This window comes from Aspergillus piperis, assembly GCF_003184755.1.
Source record: "Aspergillus piperis CBS 112811 unplaced genomic scaffold BO85scaffold_5, whole genome shotgun sequence".
NCBI classification, from domain to species: domain Eukaryota; kingdom Fungi; phylum Ascomycota; class Eurotiomycetes; order Eurotiales; family Aspergillaceae; genus Aspergillus; species Aspergillus piperis.
This window is the reverse complement of record NW_020291595.1, coordinates 1554317-1581414: the sequence shown is the minus strand read 5'-3', so window position 1 is coordinate 1581414 and position 27098 is coordinate 1554317. Positions and strand designations below refer to the sequence as shown.

At 48.8% G+C, this 27098-nt stretch overlaps 9 protein-coding genes and 1 non-coding gene across 10 annotated transcripts; 4 read left to right on the top strand and 6 right to left on the bottom strand.

Moving 5' to 3' along the window:
* Positions 1-288: 288 nt before the first annotated feature.
* Positions 289-1931, bottom strand: BO85DRAFT_447820 (EXPERA domain-containing protein). The gene has a single exon (XM_025659791.1). The coding sequence runs from the start codon at positions 1458-1460 to the stop codon at positions 549-551; it is 912 nt and encodes a 303-aa protein (XP_025517883.1). The 5' UTR covers positions 1461-1931; the 3' UTR covers positions 289-548.
* Positions 1932-2745: 814 nt separating this feature from the next.
* BO85DRAFT_458000 (uncharacterized protein) lies at positions 2746-6044 on the top strand (the record flags this gene model as incomplete). Its single annotated transcript, XM_025661556.1, has 6 exons — positions 2746-3170; positions 3219-3613; positions 3686-3924; positions 4151-4198; positions 4249-4606; positions 4666-6044. The coding sequence occupies 6 exons, from the start codon at positions 2746-2748 to the stop codon at positions 6042-6044; spliced, it is 2844 nt and encodes a 947-aa protein (XP_025517882.1).
* A 340-nt stretch (positions 6045-6384) lies between these two features.
* BO85DRAFT_t99 lies at positions 6385-6470 on the bottom strand. The gene has a single exon. It is a non-coding gene; the product is annotated as a tRNA-Val (tRNA).
* A 1041-nt stretch (positions 6471-7511) lies between these two features.
* BO85DRAFT_254768 (uncharacterized protein) lies at positions 7512-8250 on the top strand. The gene is made up of 2 exons (XM_025654965.1): positions 7512-7573; positions 7631-8250. The coding sequence occupies exon 2, from the start codon at positions 7658-7660 to the stop codon at positions 8240-8242; it is 585 nt and encodes a 194-aa protein (XP_025517881.1). The 5' UTR covers positions 7512-7573; positions 7631-7657; the 3' UTR covers positions 8243-8250.
* Positions 8251-9711: 1461 nt separating this feature from the next.
* Positions 9712-10218, top strand: BO85DRAFT_486405 (uncharacterized protein; the record flags this gene model as incomplete). The annotated part of the gene is made up of 1 exon (XM_025663390.1): positions 9712-10218. The coding sequence occupies one exon, from the start codon at positions 9712-9714 to the stop codon at positions 10216-10218; it is 507 nt and encodes a 168-aa protein (XP_025517880.1).
* A 560-nt stretch (positions 10219-10778) lies between these two features.
* Positions 10779-12124, bottom strand: BO85DRAFT_518704 (cytochrome P450; the record flags this gene model as incomplete). The annotated part of the gene is made up of 3 exons (XM_025664991.1): positions 10779-11322; positions 11404-12000; positions 12073-12124. 3 exons carry the CDS (start codon positions 12122-12124, stop codon positions 10892-10894), a joined length of 1080 nt encoding a protein of 359 aa, XP_025517879.1. The 3' UTR covers positions 10779-10891.
* Positions 12125-13350: 1226 nt separating this feature from the next.
* On the bottom strand, positions 13351-14994 carry fqzB (FAD-dependent monooxygenase fmqB; the record flags this gene model as incomplete). The annotated part of the gene is made up of 4 exons (XM_025656903.1): positions 13351-13698; positions 13765-14111; positions 14171-14763; positions 14823-14994. The coding sequence occupies 4 exons, from the start codon at positions 14992-14994 to the stop codon at positions 13422-13424; spliced, it is 1389 nt and encodes a 462-aa protein (XP_025517878.1). The 3' UTR covers positions 13351-13421.
* Positions 14995-15919: 925 nt separating this feature from the next.
* BO85DRAFT_518702 (gramicidin S synthetase 1) lies at positions 15920-21897 on the top strand (the record flags this gene model as incomplete). Its single annotated transcript, XM_025664990.1, has 3 exons — positions 15920-16327; positions 16383-21638; positions 21694-21897. The coding sequence occupies 3 exons, from the start codon at positions 15920-15922 to the stop codon at positions 21895-21897; spliced, it is 5868 nt and encodes a 1955-aa protein (XP_025517877.1).
* A 1586-nt stretch (positions 21898-23483) lies between these two features.
* Positions 23484-24046, bottom strand: BO85DRAFT_486401 (uncharacterized protein; the record flags this gene model as incomplete). The annotated part of the gene is made up of 2 exons (XM_025663389.1): positions 23484-23572; positions 23620-24046. 2 exons carry the CDS (start codon positions 24044-24046, stop codon positions 23484-23486), a joined length of 516 nt encoding a protein of 171 aa, XP_025517876.1.
* Positions 24047-26070: 2024 nt separating this feature from the next.
* BO85DRAFT_254698 (uncharacterized protein) lies at positions 26071-26740 on the bottom strand. The gene has a single exon (XM_025654964.1). It carries the CDS (start codon positions 26561-26563, stop codon positions 26207-26209), a length of 357 nt encoding a protein of 118 aa, XP_025517875.1. The 5' UTR covers positions 26564-26740; the 3' UTR covers positions 26071-26206.
* Between the last annotated feature and the right edge of the window lie 358 nt (positions 26741-27098).

The window sequence follows — 27098 nt, the reverse complement described above, 5'->3', positions numbered from 1 at the left end:
AAGTACCTATTCTAGCCCAGCTGGATGCTGTCATTCACTTGTAATGATCCAGGTGAGTCATAGATTAGATTAACTCGGCAGTTCACGTCGACGCGTCTCCGGCGCATACAGCTATTGACTGGCCCCTCAAGAGTGGATTTTCGCGATTGTTTGACATCTCGATCAACTCTGGGCTTTCATTGGTTATGGATGGTTGTGTGGTCTAGATTGAGCTGTTTATGCGTCACTGTTTGTGGGGTTACCAGGTGGTTGTGTCACCAAGATAAGATGGGATAAGAAGAGATCAGATCAGATATGGTACGGTTGATGTGATGATGTATGCAATGAACATTAATCAGGAGCTAATAAGTGTCAAACAATCATAACCAAAATATATAGTCAAAAATTATACCAAAAAACAAACAAGCGCTTATGCATCCCCGTTAGGTCATGTCACGCAAAGAACAGGGTATCGTAATCCTCCATGCAGCCCCGAGAGTATGTTCTCACATGTAATGGGGCTGCCTCCGTGTGGACATATCGTCCGTTCGAACATTCTGTTCATCTAGTCACCTTCCAAGCTTGTGTCTGGGGGAGCAGTTGTCCCGCTGCCTCTTAATGACGGTGGAGGAGCCGGTAAACTCCTTCCATGCCTCCCACAGTATCCAACCGGGGACAACGACCCAGAGGCCGTTGAAGATAACAATATACAGCACGAAATACAGGAAGCTATCGGTAGCCAACGCTGTGTTGCCAGTCAACATCTCCGGCAGGAAGGTCATGAAGCCTCCGTAGATCTCGGCTGTTGCCAACACAATCATCATGAACCACATCTTTGCCTTGATCGCTTCTTTCTCCCTCGACTGCCGGCCAGCAGCCTGATAGACCCAATAGCTGATCAAGGAGGCGGTGATACCGCCGAAGATCACAGTGATGAGCTCAATCGAGATGATGGTAGGATCGGCACCACCCCAGCGGTGGTCTGCTAGAGCATATTCATGCCACAGTTTGGCAGTCGGTGAGTTGGAGTATGTGGCGCCGTAGACGTGGTCTTTATCGCCGAGGAAGACGGGGTCGCGGCTCTCGCTAGGGGAGATAGGGGCGTAGCTGAAGAAGCAATGGAAGAGGAAGAGACCTTCCATACCGAAGTGGACGAGGGCATCGAAGAGGTGCCATCCGAACAGCCAGCGATCGCGTCGGGAGTGACTCGAGGCAGGGAGGAGGTAGTTGGTAAGGAAGAAAGGAATTAGGAAGATGACGAGGAAGTAGAAGAGCGAGAAGACCATTTGAAGGTCGATGTTGAATGGCATGTTGGATGGTTCGGGAGGATTGGACCAGCCAATCTGGCTTTCTAGTATTTTCTCGGTTGTCTTAGGAATGTCGGTTTGGTTACCGGTGAAGGATTTGATGAATTGAAAGGCGTTCTCAAATTGGAGGCTCGAAGCTGCCCAAAGGGGCTCGAGCGATGTTATAAATGCCATAGTGATCGACACTCGCTCTCAGCGTGACCTGACAATGAGCAACAAAAGCAAAAGTAGTATATCAAAGACAGATGATGCTATTTATTGTTGACGGAGAAGCTATTTTTGAACCCCTGAAACGCGTGGATTTCCGTCATCGCCTGAGGCACCCTGAAACTATACCCATTTGGGTCGGCATGACCCACCGCTTTCTTTGTTGGGTTTGTTTGCTTTCTTTCAGCTTGACTCACACTTCTCCTTCTTGTTCATTCTTTCATTTGGCCTGGTCGTGTTCATCTTCATTGATGGTACTTGTCGAAATACTCTTTGCGGAGGGAGGGAAGTACAGTTCCGTAATTGGCAGATACGAGCGGCTGTTGTCTTGACTGGATCCGGACGATGAAAGGAAGGAACTATGCGCTAACGCTAGATAGACTCCGCACGCACCAGCGGTTGATGATCTGCCCATGGATGTTGTTCCCTTCCTGATGGCATGACTGTCCGTCACGGAGCCGATGCTCTCGGATCCGACAAGAAGGTTCATCAAGTTCATCTAGATATGGAGTTTAATGCTATACAGCCTTCTTGATTGCTGCTCACAGCATCCCGCGATTATGACCCTATGCATGATCGTTCGATTTGACCAACTTGACCCCAGTGCAATGGTCCGGGGTATGGCGACTCCGCTCTTTGTTGCTCCTGGGCAAACTGAAAGGAACCACACCGTACGTCAGCCAACCACCTGTCGCTGAAAACGAATCTAGAGCGTTGAATCGCCTCGGAGCTATCACTTCCTGACACTGTGATTCGCACTTGGCCCAAACTCTATTACCTCGTACCCTAGCTCTGCAATGACAATCCCTGCTGTCCTACTTCATGCTGCGCCTCGTAGTGATCTTGCCCATCGGTTGCATTTCCGATGCTCTCTCTACACGAGAACACTATCAAGCCCTACCCAAGAACCGGGGGTTCTGTTGGTACACTAGAACTTCGCGCCATCCGCAGTATAGGAAAGAGTCACATGAAGCCCCCCATTTGCGCCATCCTTCCTTCAAAGTTCGTCTCGTGGCTTTCACGCCTAGTTGTATGTTTATAAGATACGTATGCCGAGCTATCGATCTGAGACACTGGCTACGTGCTGCGCCCTTCGTCTCCACCAGCCTCTGGCTTTGACACCAGCGTTTTGCAGTTGCTGCCTACTCGTGAAACACTCGTCAACTGACATTTCCGGCAACTTCCTATTCCTTCTATTTGTATCATTGACACAGGTAATACATCATAGCTTACTGAATTGGTGAAAAGAGAGATGGCTTCCATCTTCGAAGCGGCGGATATTCCGGAACTTACCAAACTGGCACGCGACCTATATCTTACATGCAATTCTATCTCCGGAGATGCCCCTGACGGCTTCAATCAGCTTGTGGCGAGCCTGGAATCCCTGCATAGCGTGTTTCAGACCCTGAAAGATGATGTCAGCTCCAGCAAGATCGAGCTTTCAGAGTCAGATGAGGAATGCAAGCATACCCTCCATCGGTGCCTGAATGCGTGCTCAGGGACCTTGCAGCAGCTGAAGGAGGTGGTCGACATGTACCGAAATCTAGGGTTTGAGAATGGGAGACAGCTATGGCAGTCCATAGATTGGATGACACAGCAGGCATTTATTGACGATCTTAAGTCTAAGATCGTGGCTCATACATGCCATTTGGGTGTATGTGTCGGCTCTCTCACCAAGTGAGCTTTCATAACTAGCCAAACTATTGACTCTATCTCACTATTTAGGCCTTCTATAGAAAGAAGTGAAAGTTCAGCGACGAAGGATTCGGCAAAGGATATACCTCCCCCAACTCCGGCATCTTGGCAGGCACATGACGACGTCTCGCCGATTTCGATATCAGTATCTACGCCTCGCCAGCAGAATGTCTTCATCCTGGCGGAGCTAGAAGGGACGCAACCAAGCAGGTCAAATCCCGCCGCTCCACAATCTGCATGTCCGCCAGAAGACCCCTCTCATGTCTCGGCTTCCTCCGAATCCGTTGTGTCGGGGCACTCAGACACGTCTAGTTTCACGGCTACTACGTACACCTCACCTACTAGTCCAGCTACTTCGACGTACAGCCCTTCGCAATCAATTGTACCAGAGGTCTTTTCGACGGAGAAAGAAGTGGTTTGGTCTCGTGGACCAGGATCTGGATTCTCAGCTATCCAACATCAAGGGCGAATTTAACGGTCAACCTCAATAAAACCAGGCGAGTCAACGCCGTGGGGTAGCCCTGGCCATTCAGGAGCTGATGCAATACAAGAACTCCACCGACGGCAACTACGAGAGCAGCTGTTTCGATCGCTGCGGTGTGAACCACGTGATAAGATGCATCAGCCTGATGCAGAACTCCTCGCAAGTTTTGATCATATAGCCCACAAGGAAGAGCGGGCCCAGCAACTCACTGCGAGATGCTGGCTGTTAGTTGCTGTGTGGTGGCTTCTGAAGGTATACTATATACATACCCATTTAGCCTTTCCCTCGTGACAGCTGCTTATGTATGGTAAAGGCCAGGACAGCCCTTGCGAATAGCGAGAGATCAACAATTTCAAGCACCAGAGGAAGCGTGAGCCCGTCTGCACTGTCATGTAACTCGAGTCACCAGGCATATGTGGACCTTCTGAAAGCGTCATATATTCTATATGACATAGTCTTGAATTGTGACAACCCACAGCTGCTTTTGGAGGATGAAATCAGAAAAATGATCTCAGATCTATCAGACGTAAGCCAACCAACAGACATCTTACTTTGTTCAGGCTAAGCAATTCAAAGGGTCTCAAAGAGGACTTCGGACAATTTAGCGCCGTGGATGTTCCCAATTACGCTGCGATCCATTCGCAAAACCTCGACTTCTGGGAACCTATACAGCCCGAAGAGATGATTGGGAAGGATGGCCAACCGGCTAAACCAGGAAACTTCTGCTATATTACAGTAGAACTGGAGGATGCTGGTAAAGAGGATGAGCAGGTTCTTTTCCGCACTTTCGTGAATGCAGGGATCGGGGCTAAGAAGCTCCGTATGCGATCCAGAGGCGCTCCGTACATGCTACTTTTGTCTACAAAGTATGGTGAAAGCGAGCCCAAAATAAGCCTCTGCAACCAATACGGAACATTTTGTCTACAGCGAGACTGTAAGTGTCTATACATATGGCTTGGATGGCTATACATGACAAAGCTAAATCTTCTACAGTGGCACCAGGGGATCTAGCTCAGCTGATCCAGGTATCAAATGCATCACTCACCAATCTATCCGTGCCAAAGCCAACAGAACCCCTGACCCTGAAGTTTGACGCAATGACTTTGTCTATTTCATTTCAATACATGTCAGATATCATGCAAGTGATCAGCATGCCCAAAGCGTACTTCGATGCCGTCCAGATACGGGAGCCACTTGATTCCGACCAGTTCACAGAAAAAGTTATTTTCAAAATTCCGGCCGAATCAGTTGAGCAGTTGAGGATGCCTAGCATGGTGTCAACTAGTCCTCCCACAGTACACAGATCCTGCGAAGTGCGCATCTTGGAAAGGTCTTTTGGCGAGGCGTGGCGCTCTATCCGACGCATGGTCATCAGTTCTTCAATAGCTGACAAGCCAGGACAGGCTACCGAGTTCTTCATGCCTCTGAGCCATGTACAAGTCAGCCGTACGGCGGCTTCTGGATTCATCTTGCTGAAATGGTCAGACACTGGTCAGGAGAGGTCCAGCAAAACAGACGGGAACTACCATCCACTTTTCACTTACGTCTATGACGGCAGCAATCCAAACATAGGCCTTGGTATCAAATTTCGCTCACAGGAGGCTGCGGATAAACTGGAAAGGGCTGTTCTGGGTCTAAGCCAGAAGCCCGCCTTCACCTGGTCTCAGGCCAAAAGCTCGGGGCAGGTCTACGAAGTTGCTGACATTGCGCCCGATGAGAAACGTTATAAGGCGGTGATGATATGTCGCACTCGTGCGGAATGGAAGCAGTGCAGTCTACATTATCTCTTCAGGGATATGGACTACCTGTACGACCATTCTAATCTCCGTGTGAGATTTCCCCGTGCATTATTCGCCACTTACATATCATCACACGTTGACCAGCTATATCGGGCTGATGGCCGAGTATATTTTTCTCACTGCGAAAAAGAGTTCAGGGACATGACAGTGGAGTTTAGCGAAGAGCCTGTGCTGATGGCATTCATGTCCTCGCTTGCATCAACATACAAGCTGGTCTTCTCCAGGGGAGCCACATCCCTCACGACTAAAGAAAAGCTACTGGTCCTCGGTCCTAGAAAATCAGTGAAAGGAGACTCACAAGTCCAGCTATGGCGCGATGGAAATACCATTCGTCTTGCTTCACGTTGGAGCGACCGTATAACGGACAGGTGGCTCACAATGACCATACCACCATGTGAGCCATCCAGAGCCGGAAACCTGGTCAGCTTCCCCCCAAGCAGCTATTCACGGGGGATGGTCCTCAACATGACAAAGATCGCATCAGGGGCAGCCAAGAATCAAAATAGAGAGCATAAAACGGGGCCAATAACGATCACATTTCCCCATCTAAAAGGTACGCCTGCCTTTGCTTAGATGGACGACGAGGCTGATGTGCTTCAGACCGAGAAGAATTCGTTGCTGTAATAACGAACAATCAATTGAAGTAGCCGGCAAAGCTTATAGGGTCAGGTTAAGGCTTTCAGTCTGTTACGATGTTTGCATGGAACCAGTATCCAAGACCAAGAGCAAAGCACAGGAAGATGTGCGGGCCATGTCCCCACCGTGAGAATGAGGAAACCATGGAACATGAAACCCAATTCGGAAGCAATATACCAGGCAGCCCAGACAATAATAACAAACAGTATAGATTACGAGAAGACAAGGATTATCAAACTTAGGATTATGAGGTGTATTGTGAAAAATATAAAAAGAGTAGTCACGCCCGGGATCGAACCGGGAACCTTCTCGGCGCGTCAGATTGATGTGAACGAGAAATCATAACCATTAGACCACGTGACTGGACAATGGAAGAGTTGGCTGAATTTTGACTTACGGAGTAGAAACCTTCGCCTCCCATTCATCACGAAGGACTGTTTGAGAACTACATTTATTTGTTGTAGCAAAGTAGTATCCAGAGTACTTGTTAGCCAGTCAGGATGTATAGACCAACCTATCACTTGACAACAAGCAAGAACCGGGGAGAGGAAAGCCAGGTCTGTGCTGCAATGCAACAACAACATGCAACATCTCTTCATCTTTGCCTCCAAACACAATGTGCTGATCGCTTCTCGTGCCGGAGAAAGAGGCAACAAAGCTATCAGCACTCGCAAGCTTGTGATAAGAGCAAAAGACTGCAGATCACCCGTCCGTGTTCGGTGAAGAGGAGAGACATCGTCGATTTAGTCAGTCACTTTCATTGTACTCTGTACCCCGCTTGATCATGCCGCTCATCTGGAGATCCCGCACGAACACCATAATCTACAGAGAGAACCTGCAGAATCCGCCCAGCAGGTAAGTGTATATTTTTTCCCCGACAAAGCGGGGGAGAATATCTAGTCGTTTGATTTCAAAGCTAATAAATTTAATAGTAAAATTAAAATTAGCAGTAACATCCTTCCCGCCGCGCAAGCCAGTCGCTGACTCTAATTTCATTTGTCATAGCTAACCTATTGCTCATCGTCCGTGACTCAATTCAAGGCGCGTCTATCCGGTTCCCTACTAGCGGATGACCAGTAAAGGGTGCCTCAAATCATGTATTCTTCAGCGCCCACCCCCAGATCGTCTCAGTCAGTTAAGTCGCCCGGGTGATCTCTCCCCAGTGTTCTTGTCCCCGACGCGTGCGCCTTGCACGTGCGAGCCTCATGACCCATGGGCAAAGGCTGAGCTTCTTATAACGCGAGGCTTGTTACCAACTGCCTTGCCCCCGGGGCATTTTGTTGAGATGTGTCCTGTTTTACCTCACCATGCTTAGTGCTTGCCCTGTTGGCAAGCCTTGGGATCCTTTTTGTCGAGGAGGAACTGACTAACTGACTGAGATATCTGGGTACTTTGTTGTTGCCTGGGCTGTTCGTGTTTTCTTTGCTTAGGTATCTATCTATTTATCTATCCCATTGGTATTTATAGTCAGTTGATCTTCATCAGTTGCTGTCCTGTTCCTGACTGATTTGTCTATTTCATAGTTATTGTTGCTCTTACACTTTGTTGATATGCCACACTTAGTCCACCATCGACGACGCCACTCCTGGCCATATTGCGGCCCTGGGACACAGCTACGTGAACGACGAAATCTGCCGCTCGTCATCGCTGAGCAGCAACGTCAGTTCGAACAGCAGTTCTTGACCCCGGTGGGTTCTGAGGATTTGCTCGAGGATGATGCCGCATCGGCGGGTATTGTTCGTTCCAGGACTGCCCGTCCCCATCGACGTTGGTACGCTCCATGGGATACAACTTCGCCTAGCGCCTCTGGGCAAGTCACAGACCATCATGCTGGATCGGGATCGGGGTCCCTCCGGAAAATGATCCGTCCACCTCTGGATAAGGCCCGATCACTCTTTGTGCTGCCGACCACGACCACTACTGGGGAAAGTGTGCTGGTTTCATACTGGATGCCCCAGGGAGCTCCTATTTTGCCGCCTTCAGGTTCGATCGCTGAAAGGGGGAGAGTTGCTGATGTTAAAACCGGAGCTGGATACCTGTCAGTTGAGCGAAACCATCGGCGATGCCATTCAGAGCAGCCTCGGTCATGGAAAAGGCCCAGCGCCACGTTGTGGCCACTGGAAGAAGAACAATAACTGTATGCACTGTCTGTTAGTTTGTGCTGTTTTCTTGGTTATATTTCAGTGTTTGGTTTTGACAGATTTGCACGCATTGCATCGCGAGGGTTGCTTTCATGGCGTTGAGTGGGCATTTTGCATGCGATGAGCTTTGTTGATGGCGGCTGCTTGTTGATTTAATGTTATAGCAAGACCAGTAGGTCATACCAAGTCTAGAAAATGAAGAAAAGGACGGTCTTCGGGATACTCGTCGCAGCATGTTCGTTTCCCGTATTCCAGTAGGATTCATGTCCCAACTCCTTGTGCTCGGAAGCGCGTGCCGGCCAGCCTCTTGGCACGGGGCACGTGAAGGGCCGTGATGTCATTGGCGAGCTCAAGAGCCTCAAGTGGGTCACTGGCCGGCGTCCCAATTGGGAAGGCCGTCTGAGACTGGCTGCCTCTGTCTTGTCTGTCGCTGTTGTGTTGGCTTCGCTTTCAACACCATCCGCAGCGCATCGCCTACCCTATAATTCCCTCACTCATTCCATCGAGGCATTTTCGTATATCCCGCACTGGGAGCGTGACAATTTGAGCAGGGATCGTGTTTCAGATAAGAGCCATTTTCACGCAGTTGCTATTAAAAGTAATCCGTGAGTGTGTTCTCTCCGGTTCATGGTAGCCTGGAGAGGGGAAGGAGAGGGAGAGACCAGGGTGGAGATCAGCACTAGCTGAGACTAACACTTGGGAAACCACTCCTGTGAGCCGTAAGCCCTATGTCCCGTCCCTAGTCCAAATTCGAACATCATTTCCTTTCCTGCTCGCTAAGTCCGAGCGATCATTCCTGTCTGCAAGGTGGGGGCTGAATTCTCACCCGTTCTGTTGCTTCGTGGGAAGAATTCTAGAAGTTGTCTGGAATGCCCTAGAGCTGACAGCTCACTCATATCCATACAAAAACAACGAGGACGAACATTCCAACTGCCTATCACTAAAGGACACACAATCAATCTCCGACGGGCGCGCCCGAACAGCGGACAAAATCAAGGCAGCCTTGTGGACGCTGCTGCGGTGGATCTAGCGGTGAAAATGGAGCCCCCTGATGGGTCATTTCCCGGTGACAGGCACGATGATTGGTCGGCTCGTAAGGCATAGGGCAGACGCGTGGAGACGACTGGAGATCCTCACCGACTGGCTCATCATTCAGCTGCCGTCCGTGACTCAGGAAGGGGCCATTTGAGCCCTATCGATGGAGCCCCTCGGTGCTGGCATTCTTTCATTCGTCCGCTCGGGCTTCCCGGCAGGGGCCCCATGCCCCGGATAGGGCCAGTGCTGTTTTGATAGGCTGATGGGTGGGCTTCCAGACATGCTCGGAATGAGCACGGAAGGAGGGGACGATGGAACATAAATACGCTCATTTCCCCTGTTCTTTTTGGGTGCAATATCCTCAGTTTACACGAGTTGATCCCACTTTGTTCTGATCCATCCCCCTTGGTATATCCTCAATCAAAGCAATGAATGACGACCACCAGACTTCCGCTCAACCAAACACACTCAAGCGGGCTCTTTCTCAATCCACTACTTCCTCCACCTCATCAACCACCACCAACTCCCACGCTACGAAGGCTAGACATCACAAAGCAAGCCGTCTGTCCAGCGTGAAACAATTCCTCCGGTCGCGCTCCCACTCTCCGACCGCGGCTTCTATCCCTTCGAATCGCTCCTCTCCCTCATCTAGCTTCGACATTCCTCGAAGCATTCCTGCAAACTCTACCCCTCGTCGCTCTGCAAGCCCCGTCTCCACCATGTCTCCTAGCAGAGTCTCCACCGACGACAGCGCAACCAACAAGCGTGTACATTCCACACACATCCGCAGAAGCGGCCACGACTACCGTCGTTACAGCGGCACAGTGAACCACTACGGTCGTCACTCGAATGACTGGCTGTTTGGAGGCTTCAGTCTGCGGGATACCGTACGAGATGGAGTGGATCGTCTGAGACACCATCATGCCAAGGATTGAGCCTACAATGATTTGCACGCTTATATCTTGCGGATCTATTCTATTCCTGGGTATTTTTGCGGTTTTTCTATTCCGACAGATGATTCTCCCCGGTCGCATTAGTGGCCCTCCACCATCAAGCTTTCAGCGCTCCCGACATCGCTCCCCCGTTTATTTGAGGATCAACTGGGGCCAGCCTGGCAACAGATTGCCAGCCAATTTCTTGAGAGTTTCAAGCATGAAAAGGGAATCCCTACGCGTCGAGTCAACAATACTCATGCGTCATGCTTGGGTGATTTCGCTTCGGCACAGAAGGCCGTTGCATCAATCCCATTTTATCAGCACGAGAACGCCACGCGCGTCTGTTCTGTTTTGATCGATCCGAACCGGATCTACTTTATGACCTGTTACGAACATATATATACCCGCTATGCTATTTGTTTAATTCAATCATATCACTCCTTAGTGTTCATGCAATCTCACGGATTACGCTTCTAATTTCTTCAACTTTCGTAAAAAGCAGTAGTACCTTGTAATCATACCTTCAATGTATTAACCAAACAATAATAGTTGGTTCAAGAGCCGTATCATTGACATCAGACAGAGAGAATACTACAAGTAATCTTATTCTTTGTACATCATCTCAGGACATATCTTCCCACCACACTGGCTTTAATCACAGCAACAACTAATTCTATATACTAGTACCATCATCACCACTCTTCCTCCTTCTAATCCAGACCGTGTCCTCACCCTCATCCCCAACCTTACTCCCCTCTCCCAACGTCCCCCCAGAAGCAACATCATACTTCGTCAACAACAGCCCCAAAAACAACTTCATCTGAAAAGCCGTAAACCATCGCCCCGGGCAAGCATTCCGCCCATACCCGAAATGCAACGACGTCTCATTCACAGACACATAGTGGTACTTACCAGTACTAGTAGCAGACAACCCACCCTGACTCCTCAACCGATGAAACCTCAACCCATCAAACACCTCCGGGTTCTCGATATACTCCGGATCCCAGCCAACATGGAACGCCGGTGCCGCGATATGCTCACCTGCCTTGAGTTGCGTACCGTCTGGGAGAGTGAAAGGTTCCAGGACTTTGCGTTCGAATGTGACTATCATTCATACCAACATCATTAGAATCGAATCATGTGCAAATGTGCCTAGAAGGGAAATGGAAAGAAGAGAAGACTCACCCGCCCCCGGCGGCCTAACCCTCTGCGACTCCTTCACAAAACTATCCATCATACTCAACGAGCTCAACGCCTGCTTACTTATCCCATCACCACCACCACCAGTAACCACCACTCGCTCAAACTCCCCCCTCAGCAACGGAACCATCTCCTCTCCATGCTCCGCCAAATCCACCAGACACTGCGCCGCGGCCGCCGCATTCGCCAATACCGTCCCGATGGACATCATCGCCTGCACGTGGCTCTGGTATGTTATTGTCCGCTCGTGCTCCTCGGAGTTATCCCATATCCAGCGAATCATGGTGTTCCTGTCTGACTTGCCTGAGCGAATAGCTTCGTATTCTGGCGTGAGGAGGGTGGTGATTTCGCTCCGGATGGAGTCGAGTTCGCGGAGCGAGGGAATGAAGTGCTGTGCTAGGGGGCGAAGCACAGCTGGGTATTTCATCAGAGAGGAGATTGAGGACATCATTGTTAAGGGGTATTTGGTGTATAGGGTTAGCCAGGTGGGGGAGCGGCTGAGGGGGAGGCCGATGTTGATGCGGCCGGAGACGAGGGCGATGATGCGGAGGAGGGTGGGGAGGGGGGGTAGGGGATGCCATTCTGAGGAGTATTTGTTTCGTTGTTAGGGCTGTTTGTATGGGGGGTTGGAGTAGTGGGTGGGTGGATGCTTACCGTGTGAGTTGCCCAGTTCTTGGTCCAATGCGTATTCAATTTCTTCGTACATTATTGGGAGGAGGTTGCCTAGGTAGGTAGAGGGAGGGTTAGGTTTTGTTTTTATGATGTTGCTGGTAGAGAGCATGGTGTTTACTTAGGTTATTATTTAGATTGATCTGAACGCTTTTGGCGAATGCAGCACATTCGAATGTCTTTGTGAAGCGGCTTTTGTTGTTGCTGTAGAGGAGATATCTGTTAGTTGAATCTTGAATTGATCTTTCGAAGGCAAGAAGAGCAAGATCATACATCATGTACCCCCGCTGTGAAACTTATTCGGTGGTCGGTTCGAAGCGATGGGAGCATGCTTATTGGCAAGATGCGAAGATGGTAGTCTTTTCTTGGGATTGTCCATGATTGTGATGATGATTTTGCCTACAGACACGGGTAGATATTAATTAGATGCTACTTAGATGGAAGGTCTTGAGCTATGCATACTTTGTGATATCCAGTCCATATTGCCTTCTTCTCATCTGGAGCTTTGCCCACGTTGAACTTCCCTGGACGTCTGAGGATATGGTAGATGACGAAGATAAGGAGTGTGAGGGGAATAATTGCTTGGTAGTCCATGACTTGAATCTGGTATGTGTGTATATCCTGATTTTGCTATTACTTTGAAAGGGGGCAGTTCAAGGACAAGCAGGGGATTACTTGACTAGTTCCTTTAGAAGCCCGCTCTTCAAGGTAATAGCATGTTGAGAAAAATGCATTTCTAAGACTTTCGATTTCAATTTCGTAATATAAAATCCATTGGTCAGGATAGTTACACAGAGACATCATCTACCTAGACGGACTCCCGCATGATGTTATACAAAGTTTTCGAAGAATTGTTGATCGACAGTGTCCAAATGCAAGGTGTGAAGGAGACAGTGTCGTCAGGAATTTTACTAGACTGTTACTGAGGGTTAGAGGCTAAAATGATGACAGAATCAAGATTATCTTAGGAGTATAACCTTCCCTGAACTACTGCATAATCTGCATCTAATGGAAAGGGTTAAAGGACCTAGGATATGCACTGGTATTCATGCTGCCTAGATATTAGGGACGTGAACATTCCAGATTAAGACTTAGATAGAATTGGCATTGCATCAGACTGACTTGGCATATATACTCAAGGATCAATCCAATCGGAAACTGACACACTCACCTGCAGGTTTCCCGGTAGATAACCCCAACGAATAAATGTGCCGCGGCCAACTTGAATCCCCCTTTACTGACTCAGACACTTCCTGTGTTACACAGCACAATACTATAGGCAGTATCTTGACTAAAGAAGAAACCCCACGCCTGTTGTTCGCCTGAAGAAGTCATCATGGCTGACCATTCATCGTCCGGCTATTATACTCTAGCCGATACACCCCATCTGCTGGAACATTGGTGGGTTGATAGGGTTGGCCAGTGAGTATGGAATTGGCTGCCTTTGCAAACTCGCGATAAGTATACTCCTGACAGTCATGGTCAAAGATCCAACTTGGATGCGGAGGAGTAACGCCACTTAGATCCTTCCGCAGATCTTTGCAGGTAGTCTTCATCATGGATTTCAAGACTAGTGGCGCCCCACGTTGGATCACAGATGCCCGTGCGTGTCTATAGAAGAGGTAAGCCATCACTGCAAGGGATGGATTTGTGGCTTTTGAGGGGCGATTGGCATACCTGATCGCCATTCCGACAGACAGAGCCAAAGGAACATCTTGTTTTCCACTTAACTCTAGTGCAATTGCCAAAACCGCGCCATCTTCAATTGCCTGACTGGCCCCTTGGCCACTAGATGGAAGAGCGGCATGGGAGGCATCGCCGATAACCATCATCCTTCGACGAGGTGACAGCCAAGTCTGCATTGGCTCCCTTGTCACCAACTTCTGATCGACATACCAACCTCCCTTCCCTTTCCGAATGAGCGGCTCCAACTGCGGGCGCACAGGCCAATCCTTGATGGTGTCAAGGACGTTCTCAACCACGTCTGTACTACCATCCCATCCCTCTTCCGCAGCGTACTCGTTCTAAGCGTGTTGAGTATAGATCCGTACCTAAATGGCATGGGATAAGACAAATCACCTACCTCATGGGTACAGTACCAGAAAAGCTCCTTTCCCTTTCTCCCTCTCCACAGCGCGAAGTGAATATCGTCTGATACCCAGCCAACTGTCTGATCATATTTCTCAGCGTTATCAAGGGCCCATCGGGTTGCAGGATCAGCCGCTACCGCATCCGTATTCAAGCAGCCTCGGAATGCGGACCAGCCAGTCTCCCATGAAACAAGCTGTTCTCCAGTAATTTTCTCCCTGCCCTTACTGTGCACACCTTCTGCACAGAGGACACAGTCTGCTGCAAAGCGCTCCCCGCAGACCACAACACCTCCTTCGTCGTCCGTCTCCCAGTAGTCAGTCACAGGAGAGTTTAGACGGATGTCTATCCCAAGTTCGCGCGCATGCTCATACATGACCGTAACCAACGTGCCTCGATTGAGGGTATATCCGTCACCTCGGTTATACCCACGGAGCTCAAACTCACCCAAGTCATAGCCTGTATACTCGATAACCTTGATCTTCTCGATAAGGAACCGGAAAGGTAACATTCGCTCGTGTACAGCCCCGTCACCCCATTTAGCAGTGACGCGTGAGCCGTTCGCCCCAATGGTGATGCCGTCACCCTCTGTTTCAAGATTGATGAGTTGCAGGCTTTAGCTAGTACTTGTATAGCTTCAGACTTACCAACCCCTTTCACTACCGGGGATCTTTCGAAAAGGGTAACCCTGTGGCCCTTTCGATAACACTCAATAGCCGCTGTTAAACCGGCCACACCGAGGCCAACAACAATAACATGAATTCCGGAGGAGTTAGGCGGTGCAGTCCCATCCGGGCCAACTCCAGGCGTGAAAGTCATGTTTTTGGACAGGTTTAAAGTAGGTTGAAAACTAGCCAGCGGTCGAAAGGAAAAATCGTCTCGATAGATTGTAGAAGACTCTGTCCTGGGGTAGAACAGTAATGTGTGATGCTCTCCGTAATATATGTCATAATTCCACCACTAGTACCAGGGGACGTCACGATGTTTCGTTTCGCCTTTCGATATTATTTTTTTGCGAGGAGGGCAATATGGGGGAATCCTAGAAGTCTACTGATAGTAATTAGCCAATCGATTATTCCGATGATCTATGTAGGATGAACGCACGCGTTCGTATCTGCATTTAGCGAAGTATGTGTCTCATATTGAGTCGGCTCCATTAAGGGATGGCCGTAACAACATCGGAAACATGACCAGAATGCCCTAGCCAGGCCTATGTACCTTGTTGGCTTATCTGTGTCAGGTGAACAAGATATTACGTTGACTTGTCGGTGTGTCCACATAACAAAGTTTAAAGTCACCTGGGATTGGAACTGCCCGCGAGATTTCTGGCAGTGACTTCTCTCACTCATCCCTCAAGACCTGCTATATGCGGCTGTGTGGATGCATTCGGGATTGATGTAGATCAGTATGTTGTGACACCATGAAGATCATTTTAGGCTTGTTCGTGTGACACTCAGAGTAGCCTCGATTGTTCTTGGACAAATCATTTAACATGACCGGCTGCAGGAGATCTTCTGGCATTTGGTATTTTGCCAATGCATTGAAGAGTCATGATGCTTTGCAGAAGCAGGAAACATAGTCTAGATGTTGATTCAAATAGCCTCTTTTGTAAGCATCGTGCAGCATTTAGGATTTTAGTCGCCATATAAATGAACCATATAAGAAAAGAAAGAGCATTGGGAATTTTGAGTACTCGATATGTTATCAGACCGATTTGCTTCGTATGTACCGTCAAAGTCCCAACATGACTGACAAGAACGACGAGACCGGATCACGTGGATCCCAGCATGACTCGTGCTTGCTACACAATCTTAGCACTAACTTGAAAACGACTGGAACAACGCTTTCCGTCTCTGAATACCAAGATTGCCAAAGAAACCAGTCGCCATTCCAAGACTTGAAAATTGCCTGGTCTATTCTCCTTTCCAAGTATGTCAACACCTCTAGGGTACTATTCGGAGCAATCTCGGATAGCGGCACCTTGGAGGAATGGAGGGCATCGGTAAACGAAGAGGCGCATATTCCGCAGGCTATCTCCTTATATAAAATACGTGATTGGGAAAATGGAGAGCTGTGCTTCGAATGTTGCTTCAACACGTTCCTCCTTGAGAGTATTGGACTCAAGGCCATCGAAAGATTGGCTCAAGTAAAGGTTCGCACCGTGCAGCCGATGGTCTAGTGTGTATAGGCATTAACAACTGTGCCAGAAACATGTCGATCTTACTATCGGGATAGACTATTCGAAGTCCCGCTTCCGAATATGCATATACAGTCAAGAATCGTTTCTGGATCAAGATCACGCGGAACTGTTGAACTCAGCCTTGATTCACACGTTAAAAAGCCTGCAGTCTACACTTCATCTAAAGTCCATAGACCTTATCAGTGACTTGCAGCGACGCCAGCTCAATAGATGGAACAGAGCGGCGCCGACAGGACCACTGGGCGACACGATTCATAATTGTATTGAGCGACAGTGTCTCAGGCGGCCCGAAGCTGAAGCCGTTTGTGCCTGGGATGGGTCATTCTCCTATGGGGAATTGAATATGTTATCGTCGGAGGTTCGTGATATTTTATATGCCAGAAATGTGCTGCCTGGAGTGATAATTCCTTTACTTTTTGAGAAGTCAAAGTGGACAGTGGTGGCAATGCTGGGTGTGCTCAAAGCTGGAGCTGCTTTTGTCGCCATTGACCCATCATTTCCCCAAGCTCGGGTGCAAGCCATTTGTCATGATGTAAAGGCTCCGGTTATCCTGTGTTCCTCCAAGCAGGAATTCTCGATATCGAATCTGAATCACAAGACCATCACCGTTCCCGTCACTAGCCCCGGCATCCTTTCAACCCAAACCCAGGAGGAATATCCATCGGCATCTGATCCCAACCAGCCGGCTTACATTGCGTACACCTCAGGTTCTACTGGGACCCCCAAGGGCATTATCATCAGCCATGGAAACTTCTGTACCAAAATGGCTCTTAGCAGTCCCCTGCAGAAGCTGAGCGATTCCTCCCGCGTTTTACAATTCGCGTCATTTGCATTCGATGTCAGCATCCATGAAACATTGACACCCCTAATGGTAGGGGGATCTGTGTGTATCCCTTCAGAATCTCAACGGGTGGATAACCTTCAGCAAGTGATTCTAGATCTTCGAGTGAACTGGATAGAGTTGGTGCCTTCTGTAGCACGACTCCTTGATTTCAGCGCTATACCTGAAGTTAAGGCCCTCGTCGTCGGTGGGGAAACTATGCGTGCTTCGGATATTTCCCGATGGACAGGTCAACTACACCTAACCCAGGCGTATGGCCCAGCAGAATGTACTGTAGTCTCCACAATTCAATCAGGGCTCAGCCAGGTTAGTGATCCTCGTAATATTGGGTACAGTGTTGCAGGATCAGCCTGGATAGTTGAGCCCGAAAACCATTCGAAGCTTGTACCCATTGGAGCACTGGGAGAGCTCGTCATCGGTGGCCCGATAGTTGGTGGTGGATACTTGGACCAACCAGAGCAAACAGCACAAGCATTCATCTCCAGCGTTCCATGGTCAAAGAGGCCCGAAACCTACTATAAAACCGGCGACTTGGCGCGGCAGAACTCCGATGGCAGCATTGTTTACATGGGAAGAAAGGATACACAGGTCAAGATTCGAGGGCAACGAGTCGAGCTTGGGGAGATCGAACATCAAGCTCATGAGATATGGTCTGACATCACTCCAATTGCTGAGGTTGTCAGAATAGGGAACCGTGATCCAATTTTGGTACTGTTCGTTGGACCGATCGCCCCGGATTCGAACAAAGCATCGAATGATGAGGATCTACTCATGAAACCCGATACACAATTTTGGGAGAGGGCACAGATTATGCAGTCTGCCCTTCGTGAAGTACTTCCCAGGTATATGGTTCCAGATGTCTTCGTTCGAATCCAAAGGTTACCATTGATGCCCTCTGGGAAGGTCGATCGAAAGTTGCTGCGCAACACTATGTCCCGGTTATCTGACAAAGATCTACAGGAGCTGCGGAATATGACGCATCCCAGTGAACGTCCTATCGAATCATCTGAGATTCTTCATGCCTATATCGCCCAAATGTTCTCAGATGTACTTGGACTACCTCGGGACCACATCGGAGTCAGCGCGAACTTCTTTCATCTTGGTGGGGATTCAGCTCTCGCCATTGCTTTGGTGAATGAAGCACGTCTTAGGCACAGTATCAACATCACCGTTGCCTCTATCTTTGAAAACCCCACCGTCGCCGCGTTAGCTCAAAGCATCAAGACAAGCCCGGTGGATCCCATATCCTGTCAGCAAATAATCCCATTCTCATTGATGGATGGCGAAGGGGAATATTTTCGCAGCCTTGCTGCAAGCAAATGTGGCGTCATTTTGGAAGACATTGAAGACATCTATCCTTGTACGCCCCTCCAGGAGCGTCTTATGGGCTGGACAGCAAGCAAGCCTGGAGCTTTTCGAGCGAATTTCGATCTCAGTCTTCCGTCAAGTATCGACTGGCGAAAGTTAAGCAATGCGTTACGCACGGTCATTCGAGCTTATCCAATTTTGAGGACAAGAATAGTCCTTATTTCTAAATCTCTTCGACTCTCCCGCGGGCTTCAAGTTGTCGTCCGGGAAGACATAGCATGGAATGATGCGATGAAAACCTGCCAAAATGAAGAAATTACCATGTCCCCAGGAACACCTCTCTTTTATTGTTATACTGTGCATGAGCCTGGTTCTAGACTGAAGCTGACTCTGCATCATGCGCTCTTTGATTCGTGGTCTTACAGTCATATCATAGAGGCCGTGGAAACTGCATACAACGGGACGCAGATTGTGACGTCTCCAATTGTCCCTTTCATTAAACATCTTTTAGACTTGGATGATATTGCCGCAAAGTCATTTTGGACAGGTGAGTTCGACGATTTGGCCGCAGTTCCTTTTCCAGCCAAGGTGCCCCCGGGCCATATTCCCCGAAACGTCGCGAGGTGTGTCCATAGCTTTTGTCTTCAAAGGTGCAACAAAAATGAAATTACTCTGTCGACTGCATGTCGCCTTGCATGGGCCCTTGTAGTGGCCTGTCATACAGAATCATTGGATGTCGTGTATGGGGTGACCGTCACGGGCCGCAACAGCTCCGAGACTGCTAGCATTGTCGGGCCTACCATCACCACGTTCCCCCTTCGCGTCCTTCTACATAGCGACGAGAAGATATATGACGCATTGGAGGATTTACAGAAGCATGCCTTAAATATAATGCCTTACGAGCATTTTGGGGTTCATCGGATGCGACAATGCAGTTCTGAAGCCGTCAGTGCTAGCCAGTTCCAGAGCTTGCTTGTTGTCCAGCCAGCAAGGCCAACTCTGCCCAACGAACGTTCTCATAGCCTATTGAAACTGATGGAAGTAGACGCATTAGAACAACAGACTGATACTAACTTTGCGACCCAAGTTCTTACGATCATATGCGAATACGCAGAGGACACTATGAAATTGAGGGGCGTGTTTGATCCTGAAGTGATCCCTCCTGAAAAAGTTAAAGGATACCTGCATCAGATGAGCGACTTTCTGAACTTGATTCTTAGTTCGTCATCAGATACTGTAGGTGGTTTACTGCGAAAGACCACCGAATACATCGGCCCTGATGTGAACGAAGAACGCCAGGTACTGAATGAAGTAGAACGAGCGGCTCAAACGCTTCTGGGAGAAGAAACCCCGCTAAAAACAGAATGGGTTATTCCCATCGATACGAAAACACCAAAGCTAGTCTTGTTTGTCGGGTGTAATGACGGCTCGTGTGTTAATCATTCATGTGTCTTCAAGTTCCCGGACAGTGATACTAGGGCCCGCTTGCATAAGGCTATGACACAGCTTCAAGCCACTTTTTCAGATGCAATGACGCCCATTATTTGCCTTCCAGTACCTGTATCCCATGAGTCCATTGGACTTCCCAGCAAAGCTGATTTGAAAAAGGAGGCATCGAAACTGCCGTTGACAATTTTGCAATCATACATGTGTCCTCACGAAGCCAATGTTATCACGGTGACGTCCACGACCGACATACAGTCAAGGTTACGCCGCATAATGGGTATCATCTTGCATATTGACATAGATGATGTTGGTCTCCACGATAACTTCTTCACCCTAGGCGGTGATTCAATTTTAGCAATGCAAGTCGTTGCGATGTGCCGTGACGAGAATATATATATCACTGCTCACGATATTTTTGATGCCAAGACGATACACCGTCTTGCCTTAAGAGCGTCTCCTTCGTCGGAAAACAATTCTGCAGCCCTTCAGAATATATCGTTGCTTCCTGATAGATATCAGGACATTGCAGCATTTGAAGCCAATATGAAACAGTTGGATAAGCTACCGAGATCTGCCAAGGTAGAGGATGTGTACCCTTGCACTGATCCTCACATGGGACTGCTCCGGAGGATGAGCTCCTCATTTCATCTATCTTACACGATCTGGGAAGTTACTGTTAACGATGTATCGATTGACATTGAACGCTTGCTTCTCGCTTGGAATTCGGTTTCTAAGCGCCATGCTGCGCTGCGAGCAATCTTGATGGAAGATTTTGGTTCAGAATACCATGTTGTGCTGGGGAATTGCCCCACAGAAGCTAAGGTCTTGCGGCAACTGAGTCCCAATGATCTCAGTACCGCTCTACGCGAATCACACCTAGACAATCAGCAGAGCCAAGTCACACCCTACAGGCTCACGATCTACCAGTCTGATGCCGATCAGGTTCTGTGCAAACTTGAAGGCAGCCACGCGTTTCTTGATGCAAGCTCGGTGCTGACCCTTCTCCGTGAGCTATCTATGGCATATCGTGGATTGCCTTTTCCCGCCCCAGCACCGTCATACCGCTCATGGGTGACATATCTGGATAGTTGGAGAAGAAATAGTCAACATCTCGATTATTGGCGACAGAGGCTCAGCGGGATATCACAATGCCTTTTCCCGACAAAATCCATAGATTGCCTTTGCCGAGATAACTGCACTACTTCTCAGCTCCAGTACGTAGTTAACCCACTCGTTGACACCAATATGCTGCAACGCTTCTGCAGCAAGTACGAAGTGACGATAACAAACGTTCTCCAACTATTATGGGCACTGCTATTGCAAGAATACTGTCAATCGAGCGATGTCTGTTTTGGAACGACGATCTCTGGACGCGATGCACCGATTGATGGAGTTCAAGAAATGGTCGGCTCGATCTTCAATGTTCTTCCATGTCGATTTCTTCTGGACGCAGAGTCCTCTTTCTTAGAGACACTAAAGTGGAGCCAGGAAAGCAATCTCGAGGACAGATCGCATCAATTTTGCTCACTTGTGGACCTTGAGGGTTTTTTGCTACCAGGAAACCAGGATCAACCACTGTTCAATACATGTCTGTCAGTGGAGAGCGCACTGTCCAATGATACGGGAGGGCTTTCCTTTCGACCGATAGAGACGCATGAAGAGACACATGTATGTGCATGCCGCAACGAATCTTTAGCAGACGATGCTGACGTGGCTGTCTTAGAATGATATTCTTGTTGTTGTGACCGCCCAACCTGACAAGACTGAAGCTCAACTTACGTACTGGTCACATCTGATGAACGAAAAGCAAGCCCTGGAAGTAACTGAGGCGCTTCGAAAATGTTTAATGGGGATTTTGGAAAACCCTCATTTGAAGTTATCCAACCGTTCGACGCCGCGCAATACCATTCGCTCATCCAGTAGCTGAGCATAGTTATTCAGAAAAGGACGAACTCTTCTACATGATTAAATTTCATTCTCTCACAAAAACTACGTTTGCGCAAGCCACCCTTCTATTTCGTAAGATAGAATACAATTCATTTTTAATCATTGGTAAACTACGCCTGTGGTACAGCTGAAGGCAGGTATCACCCTCTCCAGGCAACCCGATTCCCAGATCGCCACCCCCTATCGCCAACATCGCCAACATCGCCATCCTCACCCCAATTGTACCACCACGAAGTATTAGAAATCCCAATTAATTAACAGGCCAGCCAATTAATCCCACAGATACCCCCGCCACCATCTACCAAGCATTCCAAGCCAAGATTCTCCAATCTTCGACCGAAGCTGAATCGATATCCCAAACAACCAATAATCACTCCCTCGTCCCTGAACCCTACGTAAGTGGGAGAATCCTTCAGCCAGACGATAATAGTATATCTTAATACAGTACTAACATAGTATTCGTATTTTAATATTACCCACGATCGATCACTGCAACAGCAGCAGCAGCAGCAAGCTCCAAGCTCCACAACATCCAAACACCGAAGATTCAAATCCCGATTTGATCATCAGGCACTCACTAACTTATGGATGGATCCAGTCAGTTGACTAAAAATCCTGCTACTATACTAATAACACCCAAGCGAAGCATCATCATTTCCTCTATGGGAGCAGTAGCTTTGAATTAGTTACATTAAGACCTTAGCTGTTCTCCATCGGGCTAATTTCTTCCTTGCCTCGGGGAGATTTCCTGCTGTGAGTGCGAGTAATTATTGCAGTGTTGATGCCCAGTGAGGACCCGCTTTGATATAATATTAGGGTTGTAGTATAGGAGTTAGTTGAGGGTTTTATAGGGATCGGTGCTGGGATGGTGGTGGGATCGATGTTTTCTTTTTTTCTTCGAATTTTTTAATTTTCTTCTTTCGTTTACGAAGGGTCTGGAAAAGCGTTTGTTAATTGATTGTGGGTTCGATTAATTGATGAAGGATTTGAGCTCATGGTATCTACATAGGAATGGGTTGTTATTTGGATGGGGTGGTGGTGGTGGTGTTGTTGTTGTTGAAGAAGATGATGGATGTGATGAGAGATGAAACAGGTTTCATGGCTCGTTCTGGGAAGTGTGCTATTGGTGGAACTGTTCTATCAATTTCTAAGGGTCTTGATGCCTGATCGTCATAAAGGTTTACTCAGGGTGGGTTCTGCGATTTGGCTATTTGTTGCAGGGATTTGGATCGGTGTCGCGTGGCCCACGATTGGCAGATGTGACGGTTTAGTGCCGGGATGGGAAAATCCAATTAAAGTTGCATTCGCTAAATCTGAGCTTGTGTATCACATACTAAGCGGTAAATAAGAAAAATAAAACTAGATCGTAAATCATGTGGTGGCCAACACTCTGCACTTCGTGTTTGGCCCGCCTCGAACAAAGGAAATTCACATGAGTGAGCGAGAAAGCTGAGACACAGGCCGAAACTCCTGGCTGATCCTGACGCGATCTTCACAAACACCGAGTAAAACCGACAATTAATACAAGTAAAGGAGGGTACGAAATATGGCTGTGCTCCAAGGCTTCTATGCTGATTGCCATGTCGCAATGTCAGCCGCAGTGATGTCGATGTTTTCCGGGATTAGGGTCTGTAGCTTTGAGACCTGAGTGGGTGCTGGAAATGGGTTAGCTGTGAGATACTATAGTAACGATGGGACTTACTCGGACGTGGTGTAGCAGCGCCTGCCTGTACTTGAATAATACCCGATTCAACATATTCTTTTGTGGTGACGCCGTTGAAAGAGGCCGCTCCCAGCATAACCCGCATCCGATACCGACCAGGCTGTGTGAATTTGAGAGGCCCAAATCGAGCGTATCCGCTGGTGCCGTTGCCATTGCGACTGCGCACGCTAGATGTAAGCACGCCTGTGAGTCCTGAAGCTGGAGCAGTGCCTGCTTCATTCCTCAGCGAGGCATGCGCAACCAATTGTTGCACTCCTCGTGGGTTACCCACAGGTCGGACCCCCACAATTACTGGTAGCGTCACTGGTACGCCAAGGGGAACTGTTGTAGGAGGCGCAACCTCAAAGTTCATGCCATATTCACGGCTGGAGCTTCCGCCATCGTTCCTTCCGTTTCCTTGAACCATGATGATTGTTGCGCGGGTGTGTATCGACTCAATGGCAATTTCAACGAGTAGTACTCAGCTAGGGCTCTGAGACTGATTTCCAGAGGTCAAGAAGAGATTGATCGCGAGGGAAGAAAGAGAAAGCGATGCGACAAGGGCCTATTGAAAGCAGAAAACCTGAGATTTCGAATTGAGGCTGTAGGCTTGAGCTTGTTGAGTGAGCGAAGACATCGAAGAAAGGCTTCTTCCAGGGCCTTCATATATGCGTCCTCTCGTATATGGTAGCAACGGATCGCTAGGGTGCGATATAGGAGTCTCGAATTGAACCAGGAAAGTACTCAAGACGGCAATGGTCTTTTGCCACCGCGAAGGAACTAAGATCAATAGATACTGGGGGTTCCAGTAACCGGGATCTGCACCAGAGGTCCCGTATGCCCCTAGGCTGCGGGATATTGAATGTTACCGGACGTTGGGTACTGCTAAACCTGCACGATCCTGCAACAGGGCGCTTGCATAGACGATATCCGCTTCAGACGATTTATTTGTCTGCGACTTGACGTTTTCTTTTTTCCCCCCTTCCCCACTAGTACCCAGATCAACTACAGTTCGTGGTCTTTGGTACGCGTCAATTTGGGTCCCGTTAGCGCGGGTAGAAAGGAGAGAACCATGGACAGTCCCAGAGTTCAACTTTGGTCCCAAAGGTTGGAAAGCAGAGCGCACTGCGATGTCAAAGTGCGAATCCATGCCAGGGGATCTGATTCTGAAGCTTAACATCACTCGACCCAGTTGGATCAACTAGTGACTATCGGATGTATGACGATCAAGAACTATGGTTCGTGGCAGGTTTGTTTTTCCATGTATTTCATTACTTTTTCTGGCTGATATTGTACTTCCATGGCTTGCTCCGCCCGCGAACCATTTCGCTCCATAGGACGACTGCATATGGTTTGGGGAGGCGGAAATGGTCCCGTGGAGAGAAAGCTAGAGCCTGGGTGAGGAAGGATCATTCCTCATTAGTCTCCTTGCATTGACCTCCCGGGGAAATTGCGAGATCGAGCTAGGGATCTAGAGATACGGGTGCTAGGATCCCTTCCCAGTTACCCAAGCGCCGGATACCAAGCCCGGAAACTCAAATCTGTTGCGCAAAATCCGAGCTTTGGAGACTCCTGCTTACTACCTGGACCGTGCCGGAACCACGTTTTCGACAGCTCCCGGACGGGTGCTCACTCGTGCAATACCTATCCATCCTGCTCCCATCTGTACTTTTGTCAGACCGTGACTTGGGAGACTGTCTCAAATGGCGGATCTCCGGGACTTTCACAGCTATATTGGCCCTGGGAGTCTGAGGCGTCCCTGTCGCTCGTCTACCCGGTCCAGCGGTCAGAACCCAGGTTCAGACCCAGGAGAGCGGATCCGTCTAACTAGGGTCTGGACTGGTCATGGAGTATCCACTAATTTGACATTCCAGACTCCAAAGTCCGAGCAAGGTAAACAGAGATGATCCGACAAGGACGGGAACGGGACAAGGTCCTGTCGCACTGCAGAAAAGGAGGGGCGACTGGGCGTCAAGCCCCAGGGGCTACTTCGCCACACAACATACCCCTTTGGGTCTAGATCAATACACCAGCCACATATCCCTCCAGCCTCATTATGGCTGGTGTGTTCCCTGTGTAATCCCGAGATGCATGATAGGCTGTTCAGTAATTGAGGAGATAACCTTAGACTCCGTCCTAGTAAACTCTGTCTAAATGCTGTTGCCTTGCATGGATCTCTGATGGCGCTCCTGACACCGGTCTGCTCGGCTAACAACTGACATTCTCCCCAAGGTTTTCGTGAGATAGACCCGAATTATGCCGGGATGATACTGCAGATGCCTCTTGGTCCCACTGCCTCTGAGACCACACAACATGCAGATCTTCTTTCTGTAGTTGGGGGCTCCGGCCGGATGAACGGTGGGTCCACTGCATGATACCCAGTACAACGGTGTACGTGCAAGATCTAGACCCTGGGGTCTTCACCATCAGGGCTCCATGTCTGAAAAGTGACATGTAGTTTCTGCATTGCACCTATCGTGCTGATCCCTCGCACTTCGCGGAATTTGGGTTTGTCATGCAGTGAGATAGGTGTGCAGTATGTCATGTTTACGTTCCTGAATATTAATCTTGAAAAGGCCGTGGTCGATCAATAGACGGAGTTCCGATCACACGCGAAGCCGTGACTCCCGCTGGTATTGAGATCATCGAATCTCATTTCATCATCGACCTGATCAAGATGATGGTCATCGGGGATGATTGCTTTTTCAGACACCAATCGTTGAGTGTTTCTGCAATGCAATGCAAGATCGATCGGCGCTACTTCCTCCTGTAGGTTCCATGCCTCGGGATGCGTGGGACGAGACATGCTGCATGATGATTGGGTGACTGCGCTATGGTTCACTAGTAGCCACTTGTGGCTGACACGATGATCAACGGCCAATCTGTGGCGGTGTAGTGAACCCACGGCCTTCCTTACGTTGCGGCGGGTGTGGCTAGTGGTCATCCGGAACTGTCATAGTTCAGCAAATAGTCCCGAATTGTGGCGTCGGGCACAACTTGGAACATCCTGCAAAGGGAGCTCTTTCACCGCATTTACTGCAGGTGATGTGTTTGTTTCTGATTCTGTAATCCGCATCGCATTTGCAAAGTGGTCCAGTTCCAGGATCACCCATGCTTGAAGCTGACTTGTCTTTCGTCAATGCTGAAAGACATCATTCATCACCACTCCACCCCCTAAATCCTCGTCTATTCCACTAGCGTCTACCGCTTACCCTTCGCCGTGGGGTGCCACACGGTACGTTCTCTGCTTACTGACATGACTCGAGTCCCTTCGGATTCGCTCACCGTGTGACATCCATGATCAGTGAACTGAGAAGAGGCAAGTCAAGGATGCAGCGAAGCATTACCAGTTTACCTGCCCCTTTTTGCCTCTGTCCAAGGTTGACAACCTTGCTCATCTGTGAATATGCGATGCCAGTATGGTGTGATGCTGTCGTAAGAGTATATGTTCCAAATGCCGACGATATGATACACACGGC

Bases quoted from the DNA above. Each gene is read 5' to 3' on its own strand.
- BO85DRAFT_447820 (XM_025659791.1), bottom strand. From the start codon at position 1,460: ATGGCATTTATAACATCGCTCGAGCCCCTTTGGGCAGCTTCGAGCCTC.
- BO85DRAFT_254768 (XM_025654965.1), top strand. From the start codon at position 7,658: ATGCCACACTTAGTCCACCATCGACGACGCCACTCCTGGCCATATTGC.
- BO85DRAFT_254698 (XM_025654964.1), bottom strand. From the start codon at position 26,563: ATGACCACTAGCCACACCCGCCGCAACGTAAGGAAGGCCGTGGGTTCA.